A 25,189-nucleotide genomic window follows, 5' to 3' on the forward strand; every position below is an offset into this window, starting at 1 on the left:
ACCAAACCCCCCCATGAAAGACAGCAGTTAGTTAATTTAACAGCATCTCTTTAAGAATCCTCAGATTCAAGTCAGACCTTACAGGATCACAGGCTATCAAAAGTTTCTTTTCTCCAGTCTTATGTTTTGTAACCCTGGTGGTTTGGTCAGAAGGGGCGGGGTCAGGATGCTGAGCCAGCCTCTCATTGGCTGTTCTTTGTGGTGAGGAGTGGGACAGAGGCTCGCAGCCAGCTGTGAGGGGAGACCAGAAAAAAAAAAACAGCCTGGAAAGTACTTAAGGGGCGAAGAACCGCTGCTTTACACTCCATCCTCTACAACAGGTTGGGAACTTCAAAGTCAGCGTCTTGGAGAGCGTGGAGTGCTTGTTCTTCTCTATCACAGTAAGTCCTTTCACTGGTAAGAGTCCTCTGGTTGTTTGAGTCACTGGATGTTGCTTCGCACGTGCATGAATAACTCAGATATCAGAGTACTCCCTGTAAACTGGGATTTGCCTCTCTGTACGACTTGAGACGTTACTCATTTGCACTTTTATTTGATTAATATCAGTTTAATTTCGTCTCTCAATCAATGTTTTATTTATTTATTAATATCTTTTTCAACTCAAGAACCGAAGCCAACTAAAGTTCATCAGGACATGGGCTAATACGATGCTATTAGCATCGCGATTTTTTAAAAACTCACTGTAAATGTTTGAATGTGTTGACCATGACAATTTCTAGACGTGGTGTATGCTTTTCTTAATTGACTAACAATCAATACAAGGGTCCTGACTTTGACTCTGAACGCAGTTAATTAGATATGTGGAATTCCTTGTAACTACGTCCTATTAACAACCAGCTGAATTAATTCAGTGTTTAACTCTTCCTTGCTGGTATCACTATCTGTGTGCATGATTCTGTTGGAAGCGGGTGTCTCTCCACTTAAGCAGTGTCACTAAAATTGAAGAAGTTTAATTGCATATTTATTTGTGATTATGAATTTGAAGTACCTTGAGTGATGTTTGTCCACTCATAGCTCTACAGAAGTACTCTCATCTCTGATGCACTTATATTGAAAATATCTCAGCAGCTATTTTTTCACTCTGACTTAAATGAACTGGTGCCTTCCGCTGAGTGTAGCCTCTCAGAGGAGATGAGCCACATGTTGCTCTTAGGCTCACAAGTGACACATCTCACAGAGAAAGAGAGTTTATTGACCTTGTACTCCAGGCGTGTTTATTCAAGCGTCTGCACTTTGTTGGGCTATTACTCTGACGTCAACTTAGAAAGTGTCCCCCGCAGCCCCTCATTCCACCAACACTGGATGATGAACAGGTCTCCTAACTTTCACTGTCTCCCTTCCATCCCTTTATTCCCTCAAGACTTTTGGTCCCACTGCTGACACGTTCCTGGTTTGCCATGAAAGGTGGACACGGGATCAACTTTCACTCTGAACTTCAGTTCAGAGAGTTTATTTGAGCCTCAGGGCGCAGATCAGATGATAAATAACAAGGGCAGCACCCTTCCTGCAGGGCTCACATTTGCTCTTCACATAACCTTGATTTTTAACCGAGCTTTCCCTAAAATTTTGTTTTCTCTCTCTCTTACTTACAGTCAAATGTATTTCCTCCGTTATCCAACATTACTGTAAACGTGTGGTGAATTCTGCTTCTGTACTTGTGGTTCCACAGGGGCTAGTGAGAGGTCTTTGGGAGCCAAACCAAAATTTCATAATGATTCCCCTTGCTCTTTATGGACACAAGTACAGCGCACCACAAATTGCCGTCTGCCTTGCTCTGTCTCAAGATGACATTTGGCCCTCAGTTTCAGGCTTTACATTCAAAAAGTGCACTTCACTGCAGTTGTATGTAGTTAATAATAATAATAATTAAATTTTTTCCTAAATCTCTCTATAGATCATTCATCCCGTCCTCCTATGGTCTGCATCATGTTGCACGCACGTGCCTCTTTCTTTCTCTTGTCCACCTTGCTGAGCATGTGGATGTTATGCAACGCTCAGTCAGAATCTGGCAACCCTGTAATCCAGCTACGTCTAGCGGGGGAGACGAGAAAACACTATGAGGGCCGGGTGGAAGTTTTTTACAACGGAGAATGGGGGACAGTGTGCGATGATGACTTCTCCATCTATGCCGCCCAAGTGGTCTGCAGAGAGCTTGGCTTCCTGGATGCCGTGTCCTGGTCGCCCTCAGCCAAGTTTGGAAGAGGGGAAGGTAAGGCAAAAGGCATGATGGGGTCTTGAAACTTTCCCTTAATATGACTTTATCACATCAAAACCTTCCAAAGTTCAACTCAAACATATCCTATGCAGCTGTACAACCAAAGTGAGGTTTATAGGATGTTTGTGTGGGTGATCTTCCAACCACCAAACAACAATCAAGGGCAGCATATCTCTGCATACAGTTCCATGTGTTCCATGGAAATCCTTGAGTGAGGTACAGGTTTTCCCCGTCTGACTCTTAATCCCCCTCAGGCCTGGTTTTCTCATTAGACATGAGCTGGGAGACGCCAATCATTTCAGAGCAAGGAATGACTGGAAACAGTGGCTGTGTAAACCTGACACACACAGACATAATCTCACCTCCTTTCTGGTCTTTTTCTGTTGTTCATGGTTTCCTTCATCACTGTAGACACTGATGAGATTCCCAAGTCTGCAAGTGTGATAGTTGCTGGCCGCCGGTGTGACTGTACGTCGGTGACTTTAAATTCAGTCAGCGTCCCTCGTTAAAGCCACATGTTTTCCCTCTCTGTCGGCCACATGCAGCTAGCCACTTCAAAAGTGAAGTAATTTGCTTTCAAATTAGCTTCCTATGGCACAGCAGTCATTACTGAAATTTCAAGAATCACAGATGTGAACTTATGCAACCCGTGCATTTAATGTTATGCATTGTTATTAGAACAACTGAACAAGCTGTTAAGTGTACATACATATACACTGGCTGCAGCTGTTTGCAAGGCAAGAAGATGGTTTCCTTTGGGACTGAATTTAGGTGTGGCCTCCAAGTCTTCAGGGGTCAACAAAGAGGCACTTGTCAGCGTGAATGTCTGATGAATTTGAAAGGTAAATGACTTGATGTATGACACAATTTGTGCATAGGAATGTGCAGATTTACCATTAGATTTAAAGTTACATGATGAAATGGCAAAGAATTTAAAGAAACGTTCGTCCTTTAGCCACTAAGTCAAATCACTTAATGAAAGAGGAGAGGAATGGTTCCCGTTAACCCTGAAAAAGGAATATACATAAATAAATTGCTTCAGTCGGTAACAAGGGAATTAAAGAAGTTTATCCATAAGGACAAACTGTTACTTTTCAAGTTGCCTAAATCCTCAAAAGTTTACTGCCTTCACAAAACCAAAAAACTAAATGAGATTCGCATGAAGAAGTACATCTGAACAACATCTTATTAAAGTGAAGTGTGGAGTGTCAGATTGTAAAGATTGCATGTGTGGATGGAAACTAGTTTGATCTGTATTTTCTTGTTGGTGGAGACACATGGCTATAAAAGCAATCAGCGGGATTTTCCTTTCCTCATCATGGTGATTTATGGCTGCTGAAAGAAAGCAGCAAATGTTTTTAATTAGGGACTTAAGTATGTTACAATTGTGAGAACATCCCTTTTGGAACATTAATCCAGCAGGGGTGTTAATAAACTGCCATTGTGTAACTTTTATCATTTTGGGCTCTCATTGTGGAAAAAAAAACAGAAATTAAAAGTTTTTGGCCACAAATAGCTTTATTCAGGTAAATCTTTTAAGGAGCATTATCCCTGTCAGTTTTGTTTTGAGTTTTTGGCTGTCTTATGTAAAGTAGCAATAAAACCCAATTATGAAGACTGATGGCTCCATGTGGACTGTACTCCTGTAGCTTGTAAAGCACCCATTAAACCTGCAAAAGCTAGTTTTAACTCAGCAAGTAAAAGTCATCACCAGCTCACATAAAAGACAGAGCTGGTTCTCACTCTGTTGTAATTTCTCATTGGAACACTTGGCTGTTGTTATGAGTTCATCATAGAGGAGGCTGCGTGACTGCATAACATGTCGTTACTTTGATGGTATGATCACGATGTTCTTCAGCAATATGTTCAGACTGTCAGACTGATGAGCTGCAGCTTGGAGGTTTCATTGGCCACAGTTGTGTGGTTTTCCTCCCAGCTGACTCAGACCAGCCAGCTGGACAGCAGTGATCGGCTTAAGCCATGACAACATTTATTTGCCAGGTTTTGGCTGAAGGTCACGTTGGAGAGTAGGTTTCCCGTCTCAGCAGCTTGACCATAGTGGAAATTATGTCAGTAGGATGTGAGTAAATCACTAATTTTTCTTGACAAACTGTCCAGATTGCAGACATTTTTATTTCACTCCACAACCTAACACAGGAATTGCATGTACATTAAGGAAAACCTTCTGTTTATCCAAAAAACAGATTAGTTGACTAAATGGCATCACTTTAATACTAGTCATACTGAAAAATAATAATCTAATAATCAATTGACTTTACTACTGACCACTTATTTGTTTGTTCTGTTGATTTAAACTGGGCTAAACAAAGCATAGGAAAGAAAAGAGTTGATTGTATTTCTGCATTTCTCTCGTTCCAGGTCGTATCTGGCTGGACAACGTGCACTGCACAGGTGGCGAGAAGAGCCTGGCTCAGTGTCAGTCCAACGGGTTTGGAGTATCTGACTGCAAACATTCAGAAGATGTCGGGGTGGTGTGCTCCCAGAAGCGCATTCCAGGCTTCAAGTTCATCCGGAACCAGGCCAGCAGCAATGAGGTAGGTTCACATGGACGAGCGTACTCACGATCAAACATGCACCAAACACCGATGTTCTCAACAGGGTTGGATTATTTAATCACAAGTTAATTATCACGAGCCCTCAAACGGTTCAAGTACCCGCATGTAACCCGAACAGATGTTTCTGAAATGAAAAAAGGAACAGAGAGTAAACTCAAGATGAATAAAAAAAAAAAATCATATTTTGCTCCAGTTTGCTCGAAGCAGAGTGTTTTCTTCAAATCGTTCCAGTTTTCCTTACTGGAATTGGATTGCACAATTGAAAGCAATAAATGTCTTATCTTGTAAAGGATCCATGACGTGTTTTCTTTGAAAGACATCGAGCACTGTACAATAAAAGTAGTGTTTGAAGCTTGAACAGGAAAACATTAAAACATCAGCTTAGACACTGGATGCTAAACTGGTAAGTCAGAATAGGAAGTATTTACCATGACATAATAAATAAGAAATGAACAAGCTAATATGTGTATAATGTTGAACTGTCTGCACCACATTCTGCCTGAAAGACTGCCTGACTCCTACATTATAAGTCTATCGCTGCACACACCAGACCTCCACTCTGCTGTCTGGGAGATTATGGAGATGACTCAGAGAGTGAAAAATCATCCTGTCTGGCTGAAGAGAACGCCCCCGTACCGGATGGAAAGTCAATGTGGGCTTGTGAATGTGACAGTGAGAAAGGGAGGAGAGGAGATAGAGCCATTTTTTCAGTTTGTCTGAAAACAAGTTAATAAAAGACACTGCCATAGAGTTCAAGCAACATTTTTTTTGCAGCCTAGAGGAGAGCCTGTGCTTTCTCACTGACTTTTTTTCACTGAGTTTTTTGTTGGTTCGGACTAGATGTGGGGTGGTAGAGTTGGCTGCATTACAAGTGTCTAAGCAGCCAGGACAGTGATTATGTTTTTCACCCGGCTTAGTTAAGATAATAAGCCTGAGGAGACCATCTGAAAAATGCTGTTTATCATTCTAATGCCTAGTTTAGTCTCAGTTGAAGAAAATGAAATGTGTAGCTGTGGAATGCTGAAAACTCCTCGCTACACTCACATTTTTATAGGTTGTGTATGTAAGCAGCACCATCTCGCTCTGTTTGTTCTGTGTATTAAGGGTTTCTTGATGTTAGTCCTCCACCCTGCAAATATTTCTTTGGTCTGTCTGAAGCCTTTTGAGTCACAGGGGAGAGGAAAGGGAAAAACGTGTAGCTGCACCTCTTTAACTATGCTTGAACTGACAGAGGCAATGGGCAGCAGTGTTCATGCAATCTGTTTACTCACAGCATGAATTGACATTCTGTGCCCAGTCTGGAAAGTTAACGGTCCCAGCTATGTGCACTGCTGTAGGTTAGTACTGAAAGGGTGGAGCAAACTTCAAGTATTCCTGGCACATTGTGTTTCCTTCTTCTAACACAATTTCAATTGGTCTCATTTTTATTTGATTTAAGGGACACATTTAAAGTCATATGAACTTCCACTGATGTCTTTAGGTAAGTCTCAGATTGTTAGAGTAAATCTCCAGGTCACAGAAATGTTCCGAACAACCATTCCCCTGCAAAGACGAGAGCTGAGGCAGAGGCATGGTTGTCTGCGAGATTAGGCAAAGACCACAAAAAATGAATTTCCTGGTGAAAAAGTGGAGCAAAGGCAGTGGAAGAACCTATGAAATGTTGCTCCTGATCAGGCGCACGTCTTTATAATTGGGGGAGAAAAGGCCCAAATGTCCTTGGTGTTGGATGCGCTCTCCGAGTGCCCTTTTAGTTTCTGCTTTGTGAAGTTGACATCCTGAGACTGCTTTAGATGCAGTTATGTACAGTGTTTGCTGAATACCAATCTGTCTTAGACAGACTTGTCAAGAGCGCTAATTTAAACTCTGACCTTCAAAGTTGCTGCCTCTTGGAAGAAATTGCAAAGGCAGTCTGCTTCTGATCTGACCTCTGGAGACAAACGCCGTGTGTCCACAGCCATTGTCAGCTGGTCATACAGCACCCCTGAAAGAACAACAAAAGACCACACATTCCTGTGTGACTGAGCCATCGGCATAAATAATGTTGATTATTTTTACATGCCATATCTAATGCTCCAACCATTTCTACAACAGTATCTGTTGTGGAAGCAGTTCATTACTGTTATCGTGCATCAGGAAGTTTCATTCAGCTCTGCGGTGTTAAGATGTTTATGTGGGAATAGGTCGGTGAAGAGTATAATTTGCTATTTTTGCATGATTGGGTTTATGGGGTTTATGGTAAAAGTTTGATAGGAGTCACTCCAGGACCATGTTTTCCAAAAATCTGCCACTGCTGTTTACTTGTGTAATTGTTGTGTAATACTCTGCCCCGTGCCAAAAAGAGCTAGAATCAAACTGAAGCTAGAATCACTTTTGTTGCCATCTTTTTGACCGTTCATAAACCAGTGCAGATTAAGAAAATAATCCATTTTTAAATAAGGAAATCACACACTGCTGCACGTGTTCACAAGCAGATAAAGTTCTTCGGGAGAGAGGGGAAGCTTCGTTCCTGGAGGAATAAGGAAAAGATTTTCAGCTAAAGCAGCTGCAGTTTACCAAAAGACGTTAACCGCGTTTACCTCCACCAAACAGTTAGATCAGATATCAGCACACACAAGATGCCCGTTGTAATAATAGAACGAAAAGCCTTTTTATTTGTTCTATATTTAAACAGGGCAAAGGTTGTGCAATGGAGTCGAGTTTCTCAGGATTTCAGTTCCTCACATTCTCGTCTGTACAACAAAAGGAAACCGGAGCCAGATGAGGACTTGCCCTCAGTGAGATGTATGCGAGAAGCTTATGAGGAGGATAGTGATCGAGTGGAGAAAAGGTTGATTTATGTCATGAGGCTTAGGCCAGTTTCTCTGGTACAGGCAGAGCAGCAGACTACTTCACCACATGTTCAGCAGCTGGATCTCACTGTGGCCTCAGCTCTCCTTTGTGCATCAAAGAAATCAAGTTGAAGATTTTTAAACCTGCACTTTATAATTTACTGTTTTCACATTGTTCTGACACATTAAATGTGATTTTTTTTTTTTAACTACACATGTGAGTGGATAATACCCGGCTAAAGCAATCTAAATGTAAGTGTCCATCAGACAGTTGAAAGCACAATGGAACTTAAACTTGAAAAGTTGGACATTTTTGGACATAACCTGCTTTATAGTATATAGAAAGGGCAGAAGTTTTCATTTTTTCTTTCATAACCATACGAGCAGGGGAGGATTAGCCAAACTCGGCTTATATTAAAACTGTTGCCCAGCTTGTGTCTAAGGGAAACAGTATTAGCCTACTAGCATTTCCTAGCTCTTTCCAGCATTTCCAGCCTTCATTTTATTGCGTGACTATTTATTGCCCGTCCTGTTGTCCGGTAAGAAATACCTACATTCAGACAGTGTATGTCAGCACATAAAACATAAGTTGTTGTTTAGAAATGACATGAGTTGTTTAGAGTGTTTATTCCAAGCTAAATTCTGCTGCTGCTGGCTGTAACTTCTTATTCAACAGGTATTATATCCGGTTGTGCTGTAGTTAGGTAAGTCCTGTCTGATATGAGTTGTGTGTGTCTCTTGCTTTTACTGTCACGATGGGAGCCATGCACTCTAATAGATATTCCAGATGCAGAGCACACCGTGTACTCAGTCAAATTAGGATACTGGCAGCCAGTGAGGCCGAAAATGGGGTGGGGCAGATGTGAAAGTCATGTCGGTGTTCTCGAACTGTTCGTCCAAACAGAGGCGTGACTGGCATTCATACTGGTAGGTGAATCTGGCACACGTGTAGAGGAACGTGCATCAGGCTAGAAGGCTGAAGGGACTGGAAGAAATGCACAGTGGTGGAAGCATTAGTCAGACATTGGCTAGACCACAGCCTTGTGTTCACACATCTACATTCTGAGGGAGACCCAGTCAGAAAAACAAGTCTGCGATCCAGTTGGAAATAGTTCAGTAATTACCAGAGCTCACTTCAGAGAGTGGCACTTTAAGATCTGACTGTTTACTTTTTTTCCCTCAGTCACCACTTACAAACAAGGACAGGAACATTATTTAAGGGAAAGAATGCAGTAAAATGAAAACATCACTACATTACCTCAATAAGACAAGAGACGTTAACACATTGCAAAGGTTGCTCCCTTGTTTTGGCCGTCCAGAAAATAAGCCCCACAGGCAAAAGTATGCTTCTGCACAATGTCTAAAAACAGGCAGAATCAGCTGAAAAATCTAAACTAAGCTGCTCGTCTTTTGCAATAAAGTGAAATGTAAAACTACTCCTAATATGTGTTTCAGTTTCATGTCTCTTTGTCCACTGCAGCTGAAGGGTTCTAAAAGGTTTTCAGTGTGGACGGTTGGGCCACGGCCAGACAGAATTCTGCTGAGTTTATGTTTAGTGGTCAGGGTTTGGGCGGGTGATGGGCGCCTGAACTGATCCCAGCTGTGCATATCTGTCCTCTTCTCTTCAGACCCCCAGTTTCCTCCTTCCGAGCCAAATGCTACACTGCTCAGACCCATCTCAGTGCCCCATTTCATACTCCCCTCTCACCTGTTCGGCTTTTCAGTCTTTTACTTCCTCGATTTCACTTTTTTTCGTGACCTTTCATTCACCTCCTTTCATTTTTCCCCACTTTGTGTTTTTTAATTAGCTTCATGTTTTAATCCCAAAGTGAATAATCTCTACATCCTTCTCATTTTGTTTTTTCAGGAAGAAGAGAAAAAAAAACCCATTGAGATACGTTTTAAATTGAGAAAGCCAGCTCTGTGATCTTGATCACGTCTCCCTTCCTTCCCACCCTGCCAGGCTCTGACGGAAAAAACTCTGTCATACTCTGACCAGCAGGAATCTCTTCATGAAAGAGTAGTTTTTACCAGCTCTAACGAGTGCGGTGGGGGGTGGACTCGGGTCATGTCTGATACACATGAGGCTCCTCCTGCATTGCAGTTTTGTGTGTTGAGAGATCCTGAAGCTTTGAACATTCCCTAAGGCTGACGCCATTTCAGGAAACCACTGTGGGCAAACATTTAATATTCTGGGAGACATGCCTGAAACTTTTTCTCCTGGTTTTAAGAGGCTGGCTGTTACAAAATGACTGAGATCAGCACTTGCATATCACATAGCAGCTCAGAGTTTGGGCTTTTCTTTGGCACCCATGGTGCAACTTCACACCCAGCCAGGAGCAAACGGCAGCATTTGGCTCATGGAAGGAACTGAACAATGGCAGAGTCATTAGCTATTTTCCCATAGAACCCTGAGGTCAAAGGTAACCATTCCTTCCTGATTTAGGGGTGGTCAGGACACGATGCTAATTTTGAGTGTTGTTTACCCACACTCTGCACAGCTGGCAGTGGATCACCCAAAAACAGTCCTTAGCTTACTTCATGCCCAGTTGTGAACATCGGCTTACAGGATTTTTGTGGTATATATGTTTTGTCTTTTATTAACTGACGATACTTGAACTCTAATATTTGTTTTAAATCGAGATTCCTTTCAAATTTCCCCACAGAGAACAGTCTTCTCCATTTTTTCCCCCAACTTCTTTTCTCAGAGCTATGAGTGAGAGCAGTGATATTGACAAAGTGATGTCGACATCTTGTCACTTATTCCAGATTACCATTCTATGTGTTTTTCTTATGAAACCACAGCATTTATAACTTGATTTGAGACACTCCTTTAGTCACAAACCCACTACAGATCCTTAAATCTCTGCTCTAAACTCTGAGGATGCTGTGAGACGCGAAGACTTCTCAACAAGTTCAAACAAAACATTGTTCAACTTGACTTGCTTCATTTTCCAGCACATGTGCTAACTTTTGGGTTCACAAGAGAGAACTCCAGTGGGATATTTTTCTTTTCCTTTCTGCAAAGGTTTCACGTTTCCCACATGATGGTTAAAGGCTATACTTGGTTTGTAATTTATCACATGGAGTAGTTCATTTAAACTGAATTTACAAATAAACGGACTACATTATGTAAATTGCATTTTCTTGTGTTTCTGCAGATGGCAGTTTGTTGGTCCTTATGCTCACACTGCACTGGTTCCATAACTCTGTTTATATAGTAATGAATAGTTTATGGAAACTTCGGTTGGATTTTGGTGCAATACAAAGCTGCAAGTTTCACACTTTAATTCAGAGGGAGAACGATTTCATATGACCTCTGCTCCAGATAAACAGTCACTGTCAGATATTATTGGTGTTGACAGTGTTTGCCATAAGATAACTCATGATTAATAACTGTCAGACATGTTTGTCTTGACACAACGAGCAGCAGTACAATGCGGACTGGTCATTGGAGCTCTGTTAAGTGTTAATAATCTGGCAGAAGCTTGTATCTACCTAAACAAAAGCAACAGCCAAGCCAAGAGAGGCAGCATGCTCACTTCAGGTATTTTTGATGATGAACATAACAGCACTTACTGACAACAATCATAAACATCCATAAAGACTCGTTCCTGGGCCATGAGAGTGCTGTGTCTGTCTCACGTACACCCCTTCAAATAAAGTGTCGCCAAATGATTAGGAATCACCTTTTAGCGGATATGAATTGAGTGCAGCTGAAAAATCAATGATAATTGGTCCAATAGATGTGTGAAATAGATAATATGCTCATCACTGAATGTGATAACTGAACAGTTACATAGTTGTGGTTCGATCCTTTGTCAGTGTAAGTCTGAAAGAATGGTGCCAAACTGCCTGCACATCTTCTGATCAAGTGTAACCTCTGTTTGTCAGGGTCTGACGGTGCAGGTGGAGGACGTGAGGATCAGAGCCACATACTCACAGAGAAAAAGGATTCCCATCACCGAGGGCTTTGTGGAGGTGAAGGACGGAGGCAAGTGGAGGCAGATCTGTAACGAGGAGTGGACAGAGATGAACGGCAGGGTCATCTGTGGCATGTATGGTTTCCCCGGGGAGAAACGCTTCAATGCCCGACCCTACAAGTGAGTAACTGTGCTATGACCGGCAGCAGGGTCGAAACAAGGCGAATTAGATATAATGAAAGTCTTTACGCGAGTTGAACTTCAACATAAGTTAGTTTAGCTTAAGTTATGTAAAGTTTAGTTTAGAATACAGCAGTGCTCTATGCTAAATACACTGATCACATTCATGGCTTTGTTAAAAAATAAATGAGGCATGGTTTCTTGTACAGGACGTGAACATGTACTGTAGAAACACTCGTGTTAGAAATATTCCATCATCTGGGAGAGGACTTCAGCTTTTTTTCCTTTCCCTTTTTCTTCGACTTTATTCCGTTTAGGAATGCTCAGTTAGGAAGCGTTACACAACCAAGTTTGTTTACTTTAGTCATCCCTTCATCCATTTTCCACTCTGAGATTAAACAGACTTGGGCCTCTAGATTCTTGACAAGAGGCCAAATATTGTCAGAGGTAAACGGGCCTAGACAGGAAAGGGTTGAATGCACTGCAGTGTAAAGCAGTGGCTCATTCGGTCTGCTTACAAGAGAACTGAAGTTTAAAATCAAACGCTTAGTGAACATGAGAAAACAATTACATGTGCAGATCTCACTCCCAATCAAAGCTGGCCCCCCAGTATATAAAAAAAACCTGTGAAATCATGACAGAATTATTTGCCTTCAGAAGAATGCACAAGTGTAATTCTGCCAGGTTTGCACCTGGATCTTCACATTCCTGATGTGGACCTTCAGCAGGAATGTCTATGATACGATATGACTGAAGGAAAGGGGATACATTTGGGTGAAAGTAGTTTTAAAGTTTTAATAGATGTGATCTTTTCTGATTTGATGCTCGTCTTACATCCAGGGCAGAATAAAGCAGCACTTGGCTTTGTTCATTACTTTAGATCAGAGTCCGTTTAAAATGGAGGTTCAGTTTAACAGAGGTGAAAGCTTTTTATTTGTAACCGCAGAACAACAGAACACAAAACATACCAACATGGGTCCGGCGAAATGAACAAGACCCAATCTCAACTTGGCATCACTTCACTTTTCACCGACCACAAATTGTTCCTGTAGTCAAACCAACTGTAAGCTCCTATTTACAGCATCTGATTAAGCTGTACGAACTATAAGGCTGTTGATGTCGCTGATTTAATTTCATGGTCTGCTTCTTCCAAGGCTGAGACCTGTTCAATGTCCTCTGTTGTTGGGTTTCTCAGTGACCCAGAGTTGGTGACTGTCATTCAAATATGGGGTCCAAAGAAGGTTTAGGAATTCCCCTCACAATACTTCCATTGTTCTTCACAGATCAGCATAGCTGAATTCCTCCTAGTTGGAAAGTAAAATGCCCTCATCCCAGAAAACAGTGTTTTCACAAATATTCCATGTGCTTCTCCACATAACAGAAGGGACATCATCACACTGCACTCCTTAGCATTCTGTTTATCTCTCCTCAGACTGCTGGCGAAGCGTCGTAAGAAGAACTACTGGGGTTTCTCTGCCAACTGCACGGGCAACGAAGCCGACCTTTCTGATTGCAACCTGGGCCGAGAGATAGAGCTGAAGGGCAACAACACGTGCAGGAAGGGCATGCCCGTAGTTGTCAGCTGTGTGCCGGGACGGGCCTTTGCTTCGAGCGCCAGCGCCGGTTTCAGTAAGGCCTACAGGGTGGAGGTTGGTCAGATGTTATTACGCATTCTTGGTTGCACAGCGTATCATTAATTAGTGGCGTCTTTTCTCAGGAAGAAAGTTCCACGTGTGAAGGTTGTTGTGTGGACAAAAAGGGAAAAATTGTTACGTGGCCGTACTGAACGAAGTTGACTGTTTCAGATAGCTCCAATAAAAGTTTGTTGGGAACATTGCTTACGTTAATTAATTACTCGCAACAACAGGGAATCCTGATATTGTCAGAGATTACATGAAAGGAAATGGATATTCAGAAGAAAAAAAGAAAAGGGTGTATTTACACCTGAGAGGTTTAGTTTGTTGGTGGACAACAAACATATAAACAGAAAATGTTTGAAAAGGTGCCAAATTAACTTTGGAGGAGTTTGATTAGAATATGAACACAACGTGGTACAAAGAGATACCAAAGGAACATTACATTGACTGTTTTAGGTTTAGTTTACTGAGTTCTACTTAACGTTTTGTGCCGACTGATGATTTTGAATCACTGGCTGCTGAAGTTCATCAAGCAACATCTGAGCTTTTAGCTTTTTTCTGATCCTGTATACCTGCAACCGTCTTTTAAAAGACAATTCTCCAACATCTCCACTAATTTTGTTTATTGTGTCCCGTTTCTGCAGCAACCCCTGGTCCGTCTGAGAGGCGGAGCCATGATAGGCGAGGGGCGAGTGGAGGTTCTGAAGAACGGTGAGTGGGGAACGATTTGTGACGACAACTGGAACATCAGAGCAGCCACCGTGGTGTGTCGAGAACTGGGCTTCGGCAGCGCTAAAGAGGCCCTGACTGGTGCCCGAATGGGACAAGGTACTGACAGATATATACATACTTTCTGTATGAATTAGTTCTGTACGTACATGGAAACATTTTGAGATGGTGTTGAACTCAGTTGTTCACAGGTTTTCAGTTTTGATGACATTTCACAAAGTTTGAATTTAGAACTCATGACCAGCTGTGAAAATGAAAGGTGTGAGACCTGCACCTCCGCCTTCTCGCTGCCTTCTGTACCACCACCCATTTATATCTCATTTCAATCAGTCTAGACCTGGAGTCAGCGCATAAAGGCATTAGGGACTGTATGGAGTAGCACGTTACAGTTTATATGTTGAGCCAAAAATCTGATTCTGTGAAATGCAATATACCACGGTCCTATAAGAATCATATGGCTTTCAGAAGAGTCGTTTTTTTCTTCGTCACAGCAAATCAGAGGAGCGCACAAAATGTTCCAGAAAAGAAAACAGACTTTATGGGTTTCAGAAGAGGAATTCCATGTTGGAGAGCGAACTAGGTTGTTGGATGGATTTCTTTATGAGCTGAGCACTGGATCCAAAAGTGGCGCCACACACAGGCTTGGAATAGATTATTGTGTTCAAGTTTGAACAAGAAAATCAGTAAAATTCAGTCACGAGAAGGTTATTTCTTTATTTGTTACAGGACTATAATACGTATCAGACACTGGTTTACAAAGAGTTTTGCATAACGTATATCAATTGTTTTTCCTGCTGATGCACGTGGGAGCAAACACTCCATGGAGAAGGCACACATGTAATTGTGGAAACTCTGCCACACTCAGAGAGAAATTGTATTTATTTATTTTTTTACGAGCCTTCCGAGTCTCTTATTCATTTGTCATAGCTGACCGCTTGTTTCCTTTTCGGTGTAATTCTTACTCTGAGAGGACTTGTTGTTCTAACGAAACCCTCAGGCAGCTGAGGATACTGCTTTTTCAATCTGTAGTAGTGGGCAGTACAAGCTTGTGTAACTTAAGGATCAGATTTCTTCCCTCCTCTAATGGAAAGTCAGGACAGCTTTTATAACGCGCATCGTGTTATTGTTTCAGCTGTGAGTTTAGTCATTATTTCAATGGGTTTTTCTTTTTAAAAATGGGTCCGTTGTGCACCTGCAGGGATCGGGCCGGTTCACATGAATGAGGTGGAGTGCTCTGGCTTCGAAAAGTCTCTGACTGAGTGCTACTTTAACCGTGAGTCTGTGGGCTGCAGCCACGAGGAAGATGCTGCTGTCAAGTGTAACGTTCCTGCCATGGGCTTCAACAGTAGAGTGAGTAACTCCATCTACCATGTTAAAGAAAACGAAAATGTATTTGCAACACTGGAGGAGACGTGTGTAAATATATTCCCGTCCTCAGCTTCGGTTATATGGAGGCCGAAACCCCTATGAGGGCCGTGTGGAGGTCCTGGCGGAGAGGAACGGCTCGCTGGCGTGGGGCACGGTGTGCAGTGATACCTGGGGAACCATGGAGGCCATGGTGGTGTGCAGACAGCTGGGCCTGGGCTTTGCCAGCCATGCTTTCCAGGTAATGTGTCTAAAGAAATGTTTCATTAATCCCTGAGCCAAAAGCTTTTTTCTTTTTTCTTTTTTAAACCTCTACTGGAAGAATGTCATCAAACTCACACAATAAGAGCTGCACGGCTGCATGATTCTGGACTCTTAGGACACTGTATCACCAGGCCAAAAACTTCAGCAAAAAAGTGACATTTTTATTCTGTGAAAATAGTTCCAGAAGAGGTAAACAAAAAAAAAAAAAAACTACATATAATTCAGAACCCCGCTTTGACATTTAAAAAATTTACATTTTCCTTCCTGAATTTGCTGGGAGGGTTTGATCAGGTCATTAAAACACATCACACAACCACTTACATGTGGAAAACACTGGTTTGTATTCTAATTTGCTGACATGTGTTATTATATTATTCTGCATTATTGTTTTGACGTTATTAGGGATTGATCGGCCTAAAGTCATTCCTATTTTCAGTGTACTGTACGAGTTTACACACTGCTGTGATGATTTACTTTAACCACCAGGCTGAATTTGCTCACCTTATAGTGCCCCTTTGACAGTTTTATTGGTTGGAAACAGGAGGAGCAACAGATGATATGAAAGTTACAGCCACATGAGAAATGCATGGGATTTAATCAGCCTTGCAGTACTTCCCAGTTTAAGCCTCTGTGAATCTGTGTGTGCGTGGCAGTGGATGCCGTTAACTCTCTTTTTAACGAGCTCAAACTTTATTTACCCCAGAGGGCGATAATGAAGATGTCATTTGCATAGAAACGCAAAAAAACACATAATGAGCAGAAAATGCAAGTCAGTGGGAGGTAAACCTATGACACAAACAAGTGTGCAGCCACTCAGCAGGAGAGACTAGAAATGCGAGTCTGTGTTTGAAGTTTACCACCAGTAAACCAGATGGAACAACCGGGCCAGCGTCACAACCTCATCCTGCTTACGTCTAAGTACAGCTCCCATTGAGTCATGAGGTGAAAGGTGTGATGAGCTCAAGACCATCCCTGTCATCTTTATATTATGCTCTTCTAAGGCATCTGGAATTTATGGTTCAAGATTATGTATATCTGGAAAGTATGTCTGTGAATCAGCAGGGGGGGGGTGATAACTGCAGGGGGGAGTTTACGAGTGGAACTTGGAGTGGATCTGGTGAAGGCTATTTATCTGATTGTAGTGCGACTTCCTGTGTCAAGTCTAAATTTCAGGCCAAACCGACATAATAATAACATGTTTACTGTCACCAAACACAACAAGTTGTCATTACATAAGAGTTCTCATGTAAAGACTCATACATGCCTGGTTTTTGTTATCACAGAGCACAGCTTCAGCTCCTCAAGAGACTCTTTCCAGTCTGACTCATAAATATTTCTCCAGGCAAAGCCCGGCGCCAGATGGAACAAATGACATCGAGCTTAAGCTATACTGCTGTATGTCTCTCCTTCTCCTCAGCCCACCAGCAAGTATTCCAACATTCATGTCCCCCGGTTCACTTTCATTCTCACGAATCCCCCACTTCCTCTCAACATTCTGGAAAATCTGAGGTTCCCTGACAAAAGATTTCCCTTTAGTCTGCAAAATCCTGTAAGAAGGCTGAGTCAGGACAGAAGAACAACCGAGCACTCCTGGCTGTGTGTGTGATATGCGAGAGACCATTTGATTAGATAAGCCACCTGGCAAGACATGTCATCAGAAATTGATTAGAGTTAGAAAATGCTACTGTAACACATGTCCATATCCTTCTATCCTACAGAGTTGAAGAAGCCTGATCTTCTGTTTGGCTGCAGCTTATATGGGCATAACTTCAAAGTATACTTATTAGTCTTTCCTCTTAGAATTAGATGGGTGATGCTACTCTCATGCCATTATTTTAAGACACAGCCAAAAACAGCACAATTAAACCCAAACCTTAAAAACGGGAAGACAAGGCTCCACTGGCTCTGTCCAAAGGCAGTAAATCTTGTGTATAGTGTTACATTGATTCAATCAAAAGGTAAAAGGTGGATTTTGTCACTATGCTAGCAGTTCTTCCCACGTGTCCTCATGCTAACATAGAAAAGCAGCTGCTGCTTTTAGCTTTGAACCTAAATCTTGATTGTTCAACTACATCATGTGTTTTCTGTTTTTCTTTTTCTTCTTTTTATCAGGAGACATGGTACTGGCAGGGAGATCCATCAGCTGATGCCGTGGTGATGAGTGGGGTGAGGTGTTCAGGAACTGAGTTGACTCTGGATCAGTGTCTGCATCACGGGAAACATGTTGTCTGTCCGAAAGGAGGCGGCCGCTTTGCTGCTGGAGTTTCTTGTACCCAGAGTAAGACAAATGCTAAAATAATCTGCCTTAGCTGAAGAACTTTGCCATTTCACATGACACAGCAAAACACATTAATGTCATCAATGAGGACGTGAAAAGAACATGGTCAGTGTTGTTAGTGACCATCTTTTTCCACCTGTGACATTTTCTCTCAGCCAATATTTATCTATTATCCGTTTTGAAATGAAAAGAAATAGATAGAAAATACCATTGTGTTGCTGTTGGACCTAAAGTTTGTAAAACTATGGTAGTAAATGTTGTTACCTCAAGCCTGCTGAAGAAAAGTGGAGTTTCTGTGCTGAATGCTGTTCTCACCCTCGCAGCGGCCCCAGACCTCGTCCTGAACGCTCCGGTCGTGGAGCAGACCACCTACCTGGAGGACAGGCCCATGTATGCGCTGCAGTGCGCTCACGAAGAGCATTGCCTGTCCACCAGTGCTGAAAAAGCAGATTCCAGTTCCTACCGCCGCCTACTCCGCTTCTCCTCCCAGATCCATAACAACGGCCTGACAGACTTCAGACCGCGGGCGGCTCATCACTCCTGGATCTGGCATGAGTGTCACAGGTGAGACGTCACAGAGCCAAATCAAAAGCAATTAACACATTGTAGTGTTATTCTGTTTTAAAATTCACATTTTCTCTGTTTCATGTAGGCATTACCACAGTATGGAAGTTTTCACCCACTATGACTTGCTGAGTCTAAACGGCACCAAAGTGGCAGAGGGACACAAAGCCAGCTTCTGTCTGGAGGACACCAGCTGTGACGAGGGTAAATATATCATTTAACATTTAATATTCTACTCTTACGCTCTCTGATCGATCTACTGTATGTTGTTCAACTGATGAAGAAGTTCTCATATTCATGCCATCAGTTGAAATGAACACGTGTGGCTTGGTATAACATCTGAAAACTGTTTTGGATTCAGGTATTCAGAAGAGGTACGAATGTGCAAACTTTGGATCGCAGGGCATCACAGTTGGCTGCTGGGATACTTACAGACATGACATAGACTGTCAGTGGATTGATATCACAGACGTGAAGCCCGGTGACTACATCTTCCAGGTAAACATCTGGTCAGTGGGTGCACCAGCCCTATCTGATATGGTTTGTGTTCTGGCTGAAAAGTCTCAGCTCCGGACGGTGCAGGCAAACAGATACCTACAGTTCTGCTTGTGTTTGGTGCTAAGCCTCAACAAACATTATTACTTCCTAATACACTTACTAATTCCCCCTTCATCCAGGTGGTGATTAACCCAAACTATGAGGTGGCAGAATCAGATTACAGCAACAACGTTATGAAGTGTCGCTCCCGGTATGATGGACATCGGATATGGACGTACAACTGTCACATAGGTGAGAATACAACCTTAAAATCCTCGTGTCTTCTGCATTAGGGAAAATAAACGTACAACTATTTTGAAAAGAAAAGAAAAACTTAGTGGAGCGTGTGGCTGCACCATGTTCACTTTGATTAAAAACCGTTCATTTGTGATGTTTTGAACCTCAGTGACTGCATGCATTCTGCATCCAAATATTAAATATACTGAACTTTGTCTCCAAGAGCAGCACGACGGCCCATGTGATCCAGTTATAAATACCGTTTAGCTACAGTTAGCTTCTTAGTTTTTATACCGAGATATATAATACCGTTTCATTTTATATCCAGCTTTGGAGCCCCGTGACTTTGACTGTCACACATTAAAAAACACTTGTATCCATATTTTAACGGGAACTCGCAGCATTTTATGCTGCCGTCAGTTTTTCCCCTGAAACTACTGACAAGGTGCAGCTTAATTCTACTGCAAATTAAAAAAAAAAAAAAATGTGCACACAGAAACCCGACTGCAGTAAGTCCTGTGACTTGAGACCATCTCATCGCACATATCAACATCTTTGGGGTTTTTTTAAAAATTTTTTTATTAAACACAAAGTTTTAGAGTTGTTCCTAGATGGCACAAAGATGTGAGACAGAGAAAATACTGTAACGATACAGTAACAAGTATAAAGAGCCTAACATGCCAAGATTTCACTGGTCAAACTACGTGTGATTAAAAACCAAACAAGCAAACTAAGAACGTAAGATATTTGTTTTAAAACATTAGAAATATCTTTATGCAGGATATTTGTTGAACCCAATCCTGAGAATGAACATATGGAGGAATTTGACAAGAAGTTAGAAAATGACCACTTCGGTGGAATCATACAACCAGTCCTGCGTCACCTGGGCAACGAGGAAACAGGAAACCTTCATGAAAACAGCCTGGAACTCAAACACTTGGGTTTTAAGTAAACATGCAGTCAAATTGGAACGAGTTAAAGAGTTTCTTCCATTCTGGAGCCTTTGCAGCTGTCTGAAATAGCAGCGCTACAGAATCCCCTTTTCATCTATGCCGCGGCGTTTTCGCCTTATTAACGACGCTGACAGCGAGCCGAGCTCGGGTGCAGCTGCTGAATATTAACTCCGGCGGTGCTTTCACGTCGGATGCCAGCGGTGCGGGACGGTGAACTGTGTCGGTCTCTTTCTTCACCTAACCAACCCGATGTCACTGAAGGAGGCCAACACGGCAGGACAGGCTGCACTCCTCCCGATCAGTTGAGATCAGCAGATCTCGACTGGACCTTTCTGTAGAAACCAGAACAAAATGGAAAACCAAAGTTCACTTTAGACAAAGTTTGAGTGGCTGTTTTCTCGCTGCGACATCACTTTCTGATCAATTCAGTGGTATAAAGTAAAAAATAAACAACAGAGAGGTATAGGATCTGTTTGATTGTCAGCTGATTGTCAGCTGATTTCAGAGAGTTCTGCTCTGCTGCCTTCTAATCATCCCCTCCCTCTCTGACTCTGCAGGCGGCACACTGAGTTCAGACACAGAGGAGACGTTTCCTGGATTACTGAACAACCAGCTTTCACACAGGTAGACCCAAGATGGACAAAACAAATGGATGGCATCAGGGAAGCGTAAACACATATCTGACAACCACTAGAGGGGGCTGTGTGACTTTATTTTTTGTGCTCTCTTGGAGCAGTGCTGGATTGTTGAGCTCAGGGCTCAACTGGTACCGTACACCATGGCTCAAGGGGAAAATGTAGTGCTTGCTTACAAATTTCATTAACCACATTCAGCTGTAAAACAAAACAAAAAGTGTTTGTGTCTTTTAGAGTCTCCAAAGTAGGTTTTATCTGTTGCTTATGCAAAAAGGATTATAGCCAAATAACTTATTAAACTAACCGCCAAGAGTAGCTTTAGCCAAAGTTTTGAGAGTGTGGAGAATGGCACCAAAAATCCCACAGCCCTCACTGTATGCTGTGCTTCCTTCGGATGGATGAAAATAGTCTTCTGCTAATCTGGTGCTATAACTGCTCAGAATCTTGCACTGTATGTTAATGCTCCAACAGCTGGAATGAAAAAACAGCTGTATAAAACAGGTTTGCTTCTTTACTATTCAATAGTACAGGCATCATTTACTTCACACTGAGAGCAAATTCAGTACGTATCTACAACAATCCCCGCCATTGTCAGGATTGTATTTAACCAGCGGGAAAATGACAACACGCAGCCGAGCCTGCAGGAAAACTATGTTCCGTCAGACTCCAAGCGCCGAACACAACAGGCGCCGGCAGTTTTTGGTTGCTGCAGTGTTTCATAAGTGGAATTAAACTGAGCGAGAAGGTGCTTGTCTTTCATTACAACCTTGAGCTTCCATTTGAAAATGTTATATTTATTGCTTTGTTTCTCAGTTGTGACCGTAGAAACACATTTCCATCCTCCGGATCTGCACCTCCCATCTGCTTCTTCCTCAGCGTCTGAGTGTTGTTAAGTTATTTCTGTCAGGGACTACGGTGACATTGTGGAAGTACTGTAACAACCACGTGTGCGTGTGAAAATGTCTCCTCATGGTTTTGTAAATTAGTCCTTTTAATGTAGCAACTTGAGAATCCTTCATTTTATAAGGACACTTGTTAGTTGCCAAATGTTATCATTTTTGTATGCAGAGATGAATGTGGAAAGCATTACATTTCTAAATAAATTATGGTGAAAGCAGACCGCTTCTGTAAATGTTTCAGTGTATCCAAAAACTGGATTTAAGGCATTTTATTTAATTGGTTTTCAGTTTGATCTTCTGATCAGTAGCACTCAGTTGTCTGGATTAGTTGTGTCAAACCTGAGCATTATACTCAGTTTGCTCACCTGTATTGTAGACCAAAAGTGCTCAACTCATCTCAGTATCTCAGCACTCTGCCTCGCCCCCGTATGCCCAAAGCTCTGGTCACCATCCGCCGGGCCACGGCGCTGTCTGTCCTGGGACGTTCCTTCACTGGCTGGATAAATTCTAGAGGAATGTCGCAAAAATGATCTTATCTACAGCATCGGCAGACAACAGGATATTAACAAAATGACGGCTCGTGGTTTTAATATCCTCAAACGCAGCGAGCCGACTATTTGCAGCAGCTCTGGAATTGAAGTCGGCGAATCTCCTACCTGCCCGTCTCAGGGCCTTTCCTTGGGCTTTTTTACTCCCCTCAGAAAGCGCTCGTGCCTTCAGCAGCGGGTGACTGATGGAGACGGCGTGGATTGCTGCATATGAAATTAAAAAAAAAAGGCCAGCTCAAGTCCCAGCTAGCTTTAAACTCACCATATTCACCGAACAGTGAACTCTCTCACCTGCTGCCTCGCTGGAGAAAACCCCCAGGGCGTGTGTGTTGTCCACCCACTTGATCTTCATCCCGCCGTCACTGAGAGCAGACAGCAAAGCACTTCATTTAGTTATCTGAGAGCATCTTTACAGACTGTGAAATGTCTGCTATAAGCTCAGAAAACAACTTAGCCATACACAAGACAGAAGGAACAAACTTAGTGACTTGGTGTAATTATTTGACGGAAACACACAGACGGAGTAGCGGGAGAGTCGAAGGACCAACGCTGGGCTCGCACCTGTATTCTGTGAAAGCGTCGAGGAGATCGTCCGTCTTGAAAACAGCCGGGAAGTCGTAGATCTCGATAACGTGGCGAAAGTCGTCCGAGTTGAGGGATACGTTCTCGTAGACGGAGAAGTCATTGTGGACGTGTTCGATCGAGACAGTTTCCACTTGTTTTAGATGCGCCCTAATCTGAAAGAACAGGGGAAATATTAGCTTTTCATGAAGAAGTGCACGCAGTGGAGTGAAAGAAAGAAATCTATCGGAAAGCAAGAGAACGTACCCCAACGTGGAGACAGTATGGAAGTGAACATCTGGGAAAAATACACAAGAAAACAACCAGTGTCAAACTGACCTATAACTTACCAGCTCAGTCACGTCATCAGTCGCCGTGGTCGTGTCGTCTGTCTGAACAACGCACTGCACGCCAGAGAGGTCCTGCCTCTCATCCTCCAGGTTCATCTCAGCGAAGCAGCACCGAGTCTGCTCCCAGGCGTGACCCTCGCTCTCCTGCGACCTGAGCGCCAACATTTGTGTCTTTTCCTGAGGACACGGAGCCGAACCGTTTGCAGAAGTGTCAGTGACACCGTCGGCTACGCTGACGACCGGCGAGGATGAGCACGTTGTAGTTTCTGCCGTTTCGGGAGAGGGACAACAAGTTGCCGGACTGCTGGTGGAATTACTGCTACACGGAGCTGACGTGGTGGAGTCTGTGTTCGCCGCGGGGCTTTGCGAGCTTTGTAAAGACAGTCTCTCCCGCGCAGCTCGTGGCATGTACAGGGGCTTGTCCGGCCTTTTGGCTCCTCGGCTCCGCGACGGGATTGAAGGTTTAGGCTTGATGTTGCTTTCCATCCCCGCCCTCTCGCTCGGAAACTCCTCACACGAGAAGCTGTTGTTCTCGAAATCACTGTCTTCTCCTTCCGACTCCCCCCTGCAAGGCAATAAATAAAATACATCACAAAAAAACAAATAAATAAAATCCACCTTTGCAACTAAGGTGGCTTGATGTACAAAAAAACTCCTCTGTATCTATCTATCCCTTTTTTATGTTGCTTTTTCTAGAATAGTGTCTGTCATCACATCCCAAACACTAATGAACTTTCATCTGTACCAACTATATCATCACATCTGATCAGAAGAGGTCAGTTTCTCAGAGTTTTCAGGCACACAGATTTAAATGTGTTCAGCACCGGAGCTCCGGATGGCAGACCACCACCCTGCGGCACCAGCTCTCCCCCACAGAGAAGGTGCTGAGCTCTGGTAAGTCTTCTATCGTCTTGTGGATCAGGTATCGTAGTCTGCTTGGTAACGGGGGGAACAGAAGCACGCTGGACAGAGACACAAAGGACATGACAAAGTTGTGCTGCAGTCATTACACAGTCAAAGGGAACAAATGGTCTATCCCACATTTAACTGCGCACTAACTTAGCACTGCGTTTAATGAGAATACATGACAGCTGGACAGACTGCACATAACAGCAAAGTGGGCGTTTCTGTCCTCAACAAGCCACACTCACCTTTTGCCTTCGCTTCTCTGTTGGTATGCCTCCAGCTCATCCATGACATGATGTACGAAATTATTTTCTTGTTTCGGCAGAAAAACGCCATCAAAACTGGGAAACGCCAGGGTGGACAGACAAAGTCGGGTCCTGTTGGCAGCAGGGTGAAGTTCATTTATAACTGTCCAAACAAACTGGAAAGATATAATCAATCCAACCGATACATACTGATAAATGACAGCGGGTAATGGAGATAAATAGATGGAAGGACGGATACCGACAGTGGCCAAAAAGTTAGGTAAGTTAGCTAAGCTAAAGCCAGCTTCACCACCAGCACCAATTTCAGCCAAATTGGGGGGGGCAGGTATTTGATGTGTTCACGTCCGAAAGTACAAGTCTAAAACTCAAAGCAAAGCTAGCTGACTTGATTAACAGATGTCCACGTGCGGTAACGTTAGCCGCCGCCCAGATGTTCCCCGCTTTCTGTAAACTCACCGTTAAAGTTGAAGTTTGATGCACGTGCGGCCGTTAGCCAGATGCTGTGTCCAAAATTGAAATTACAGGTAAATTCAGTGACGCGCTAGCAAAACAGCCCCCCAGGAAACAGATGGTTTTTTTTCCTTCTCCCAGAGGCAGCAACATATCCGGTCTGATTCTTTCAGAATAAAAGGAAAGTTTGATGATGCACAAATCACCTGATTTGATAAAAAAACGCAACCTATCCACACAGTCACATATTCGTCTTTGTACCGTTGGAAATAAAGTTAATATAATGAA

The 25,189-nt window shown here is 42.8% G+C and overlaps 2 protein-coding genes across 3 annotated transcripts; one reads left to right on the forward strand and one right to left on the reverse strand.

Annotated features, from left to right (window-relative positions):
- The first annotated feature begins 214 nt into the window (after positions 1–214).
- Positions 215–22,038, forward strand: loxl2a (lysyl oxidase-like 2a). Of its 2 annotated transcripts, none has more exons than XM_072382581.1 (14): positions 215–380; positions 1,895–2,209; positions 4,595–4,770; positions 11,514–11,722; positions 13,155–13,371; positions 14,004–14,187; positions 15,287–15,438; positions 15,527–15,694; positions 17,830–17,995; positions 18,319–18,559; positions 18,648–18,763; positions 18,921–19,057; positions 19,237–19,348; positions 20,844–22,038. In XM_072382581.1, the coding sequence occupies exons 2-14, from the start codon at positions 1,915–1,917 to the stop codon at positions 20,912–20,914; spliced, it is 2,244 nt and encodes a 747-aa protein (XP_072238682.1). In that variant the 5' UTR covers positions 215–380; positions 1,895–1,914; the 3' UTR covers positions 20,915–22,038. The 2 variants fall into 2 exon arrangements, with proteins under 2 accessions (XP_072238682.1, XP_072238683.1); XM_072382582.1 differs by having other exon boundaries at positions 221–396.
- r3hcc1 (R3H domain and coiled-coil containing 1) lies at positions 19,908–25,035 on the reverse strand. The gene is made up of 9 exons (XM_072382583.1): positions 24,908–25,035; positions 24,431–24,562; positions 24,104–24,241; positions 23,280–23,844; positions 22,930–23,105; positions 22,660–22,730; positions 22,477–22,572; positions 22,186–22,327; positions 19,908–20,618 (listed from the first exon to the last, which is right to left on the reverse strand). Exons 2-8 carry the CDS (start codon positions 24,472–24,474, stop codon positions 22,218–22,220), a joined length of 1,200 nt encoding a protein of 399 aa, XP_072238684.1. The 5' UTR covers positions 24,475–24,562; positions 24,908–25,035; the 3' UTR covers positions 19,908–20,618; positions 22,186–22,217.
- Positions 25,036–25,189: the final 154 nt, after the last annotated feature.

Source organism: Leuresthes tenuis, unplaced genomic scaffold (genome assembly GCF_036924035.1).
Source record: "Leuresthes tenuis unplaced genomic scaffold, fLeuTen1.0.hap1 SCAF_3, whole genome shotgun sequence".
Lineage (NCBI taxonomy): Eukaryota > Metazoa > Chordata > Actinopteri > Atheriniformes > Atherinopsidae > Leuresthes > Leuresthes tenuis.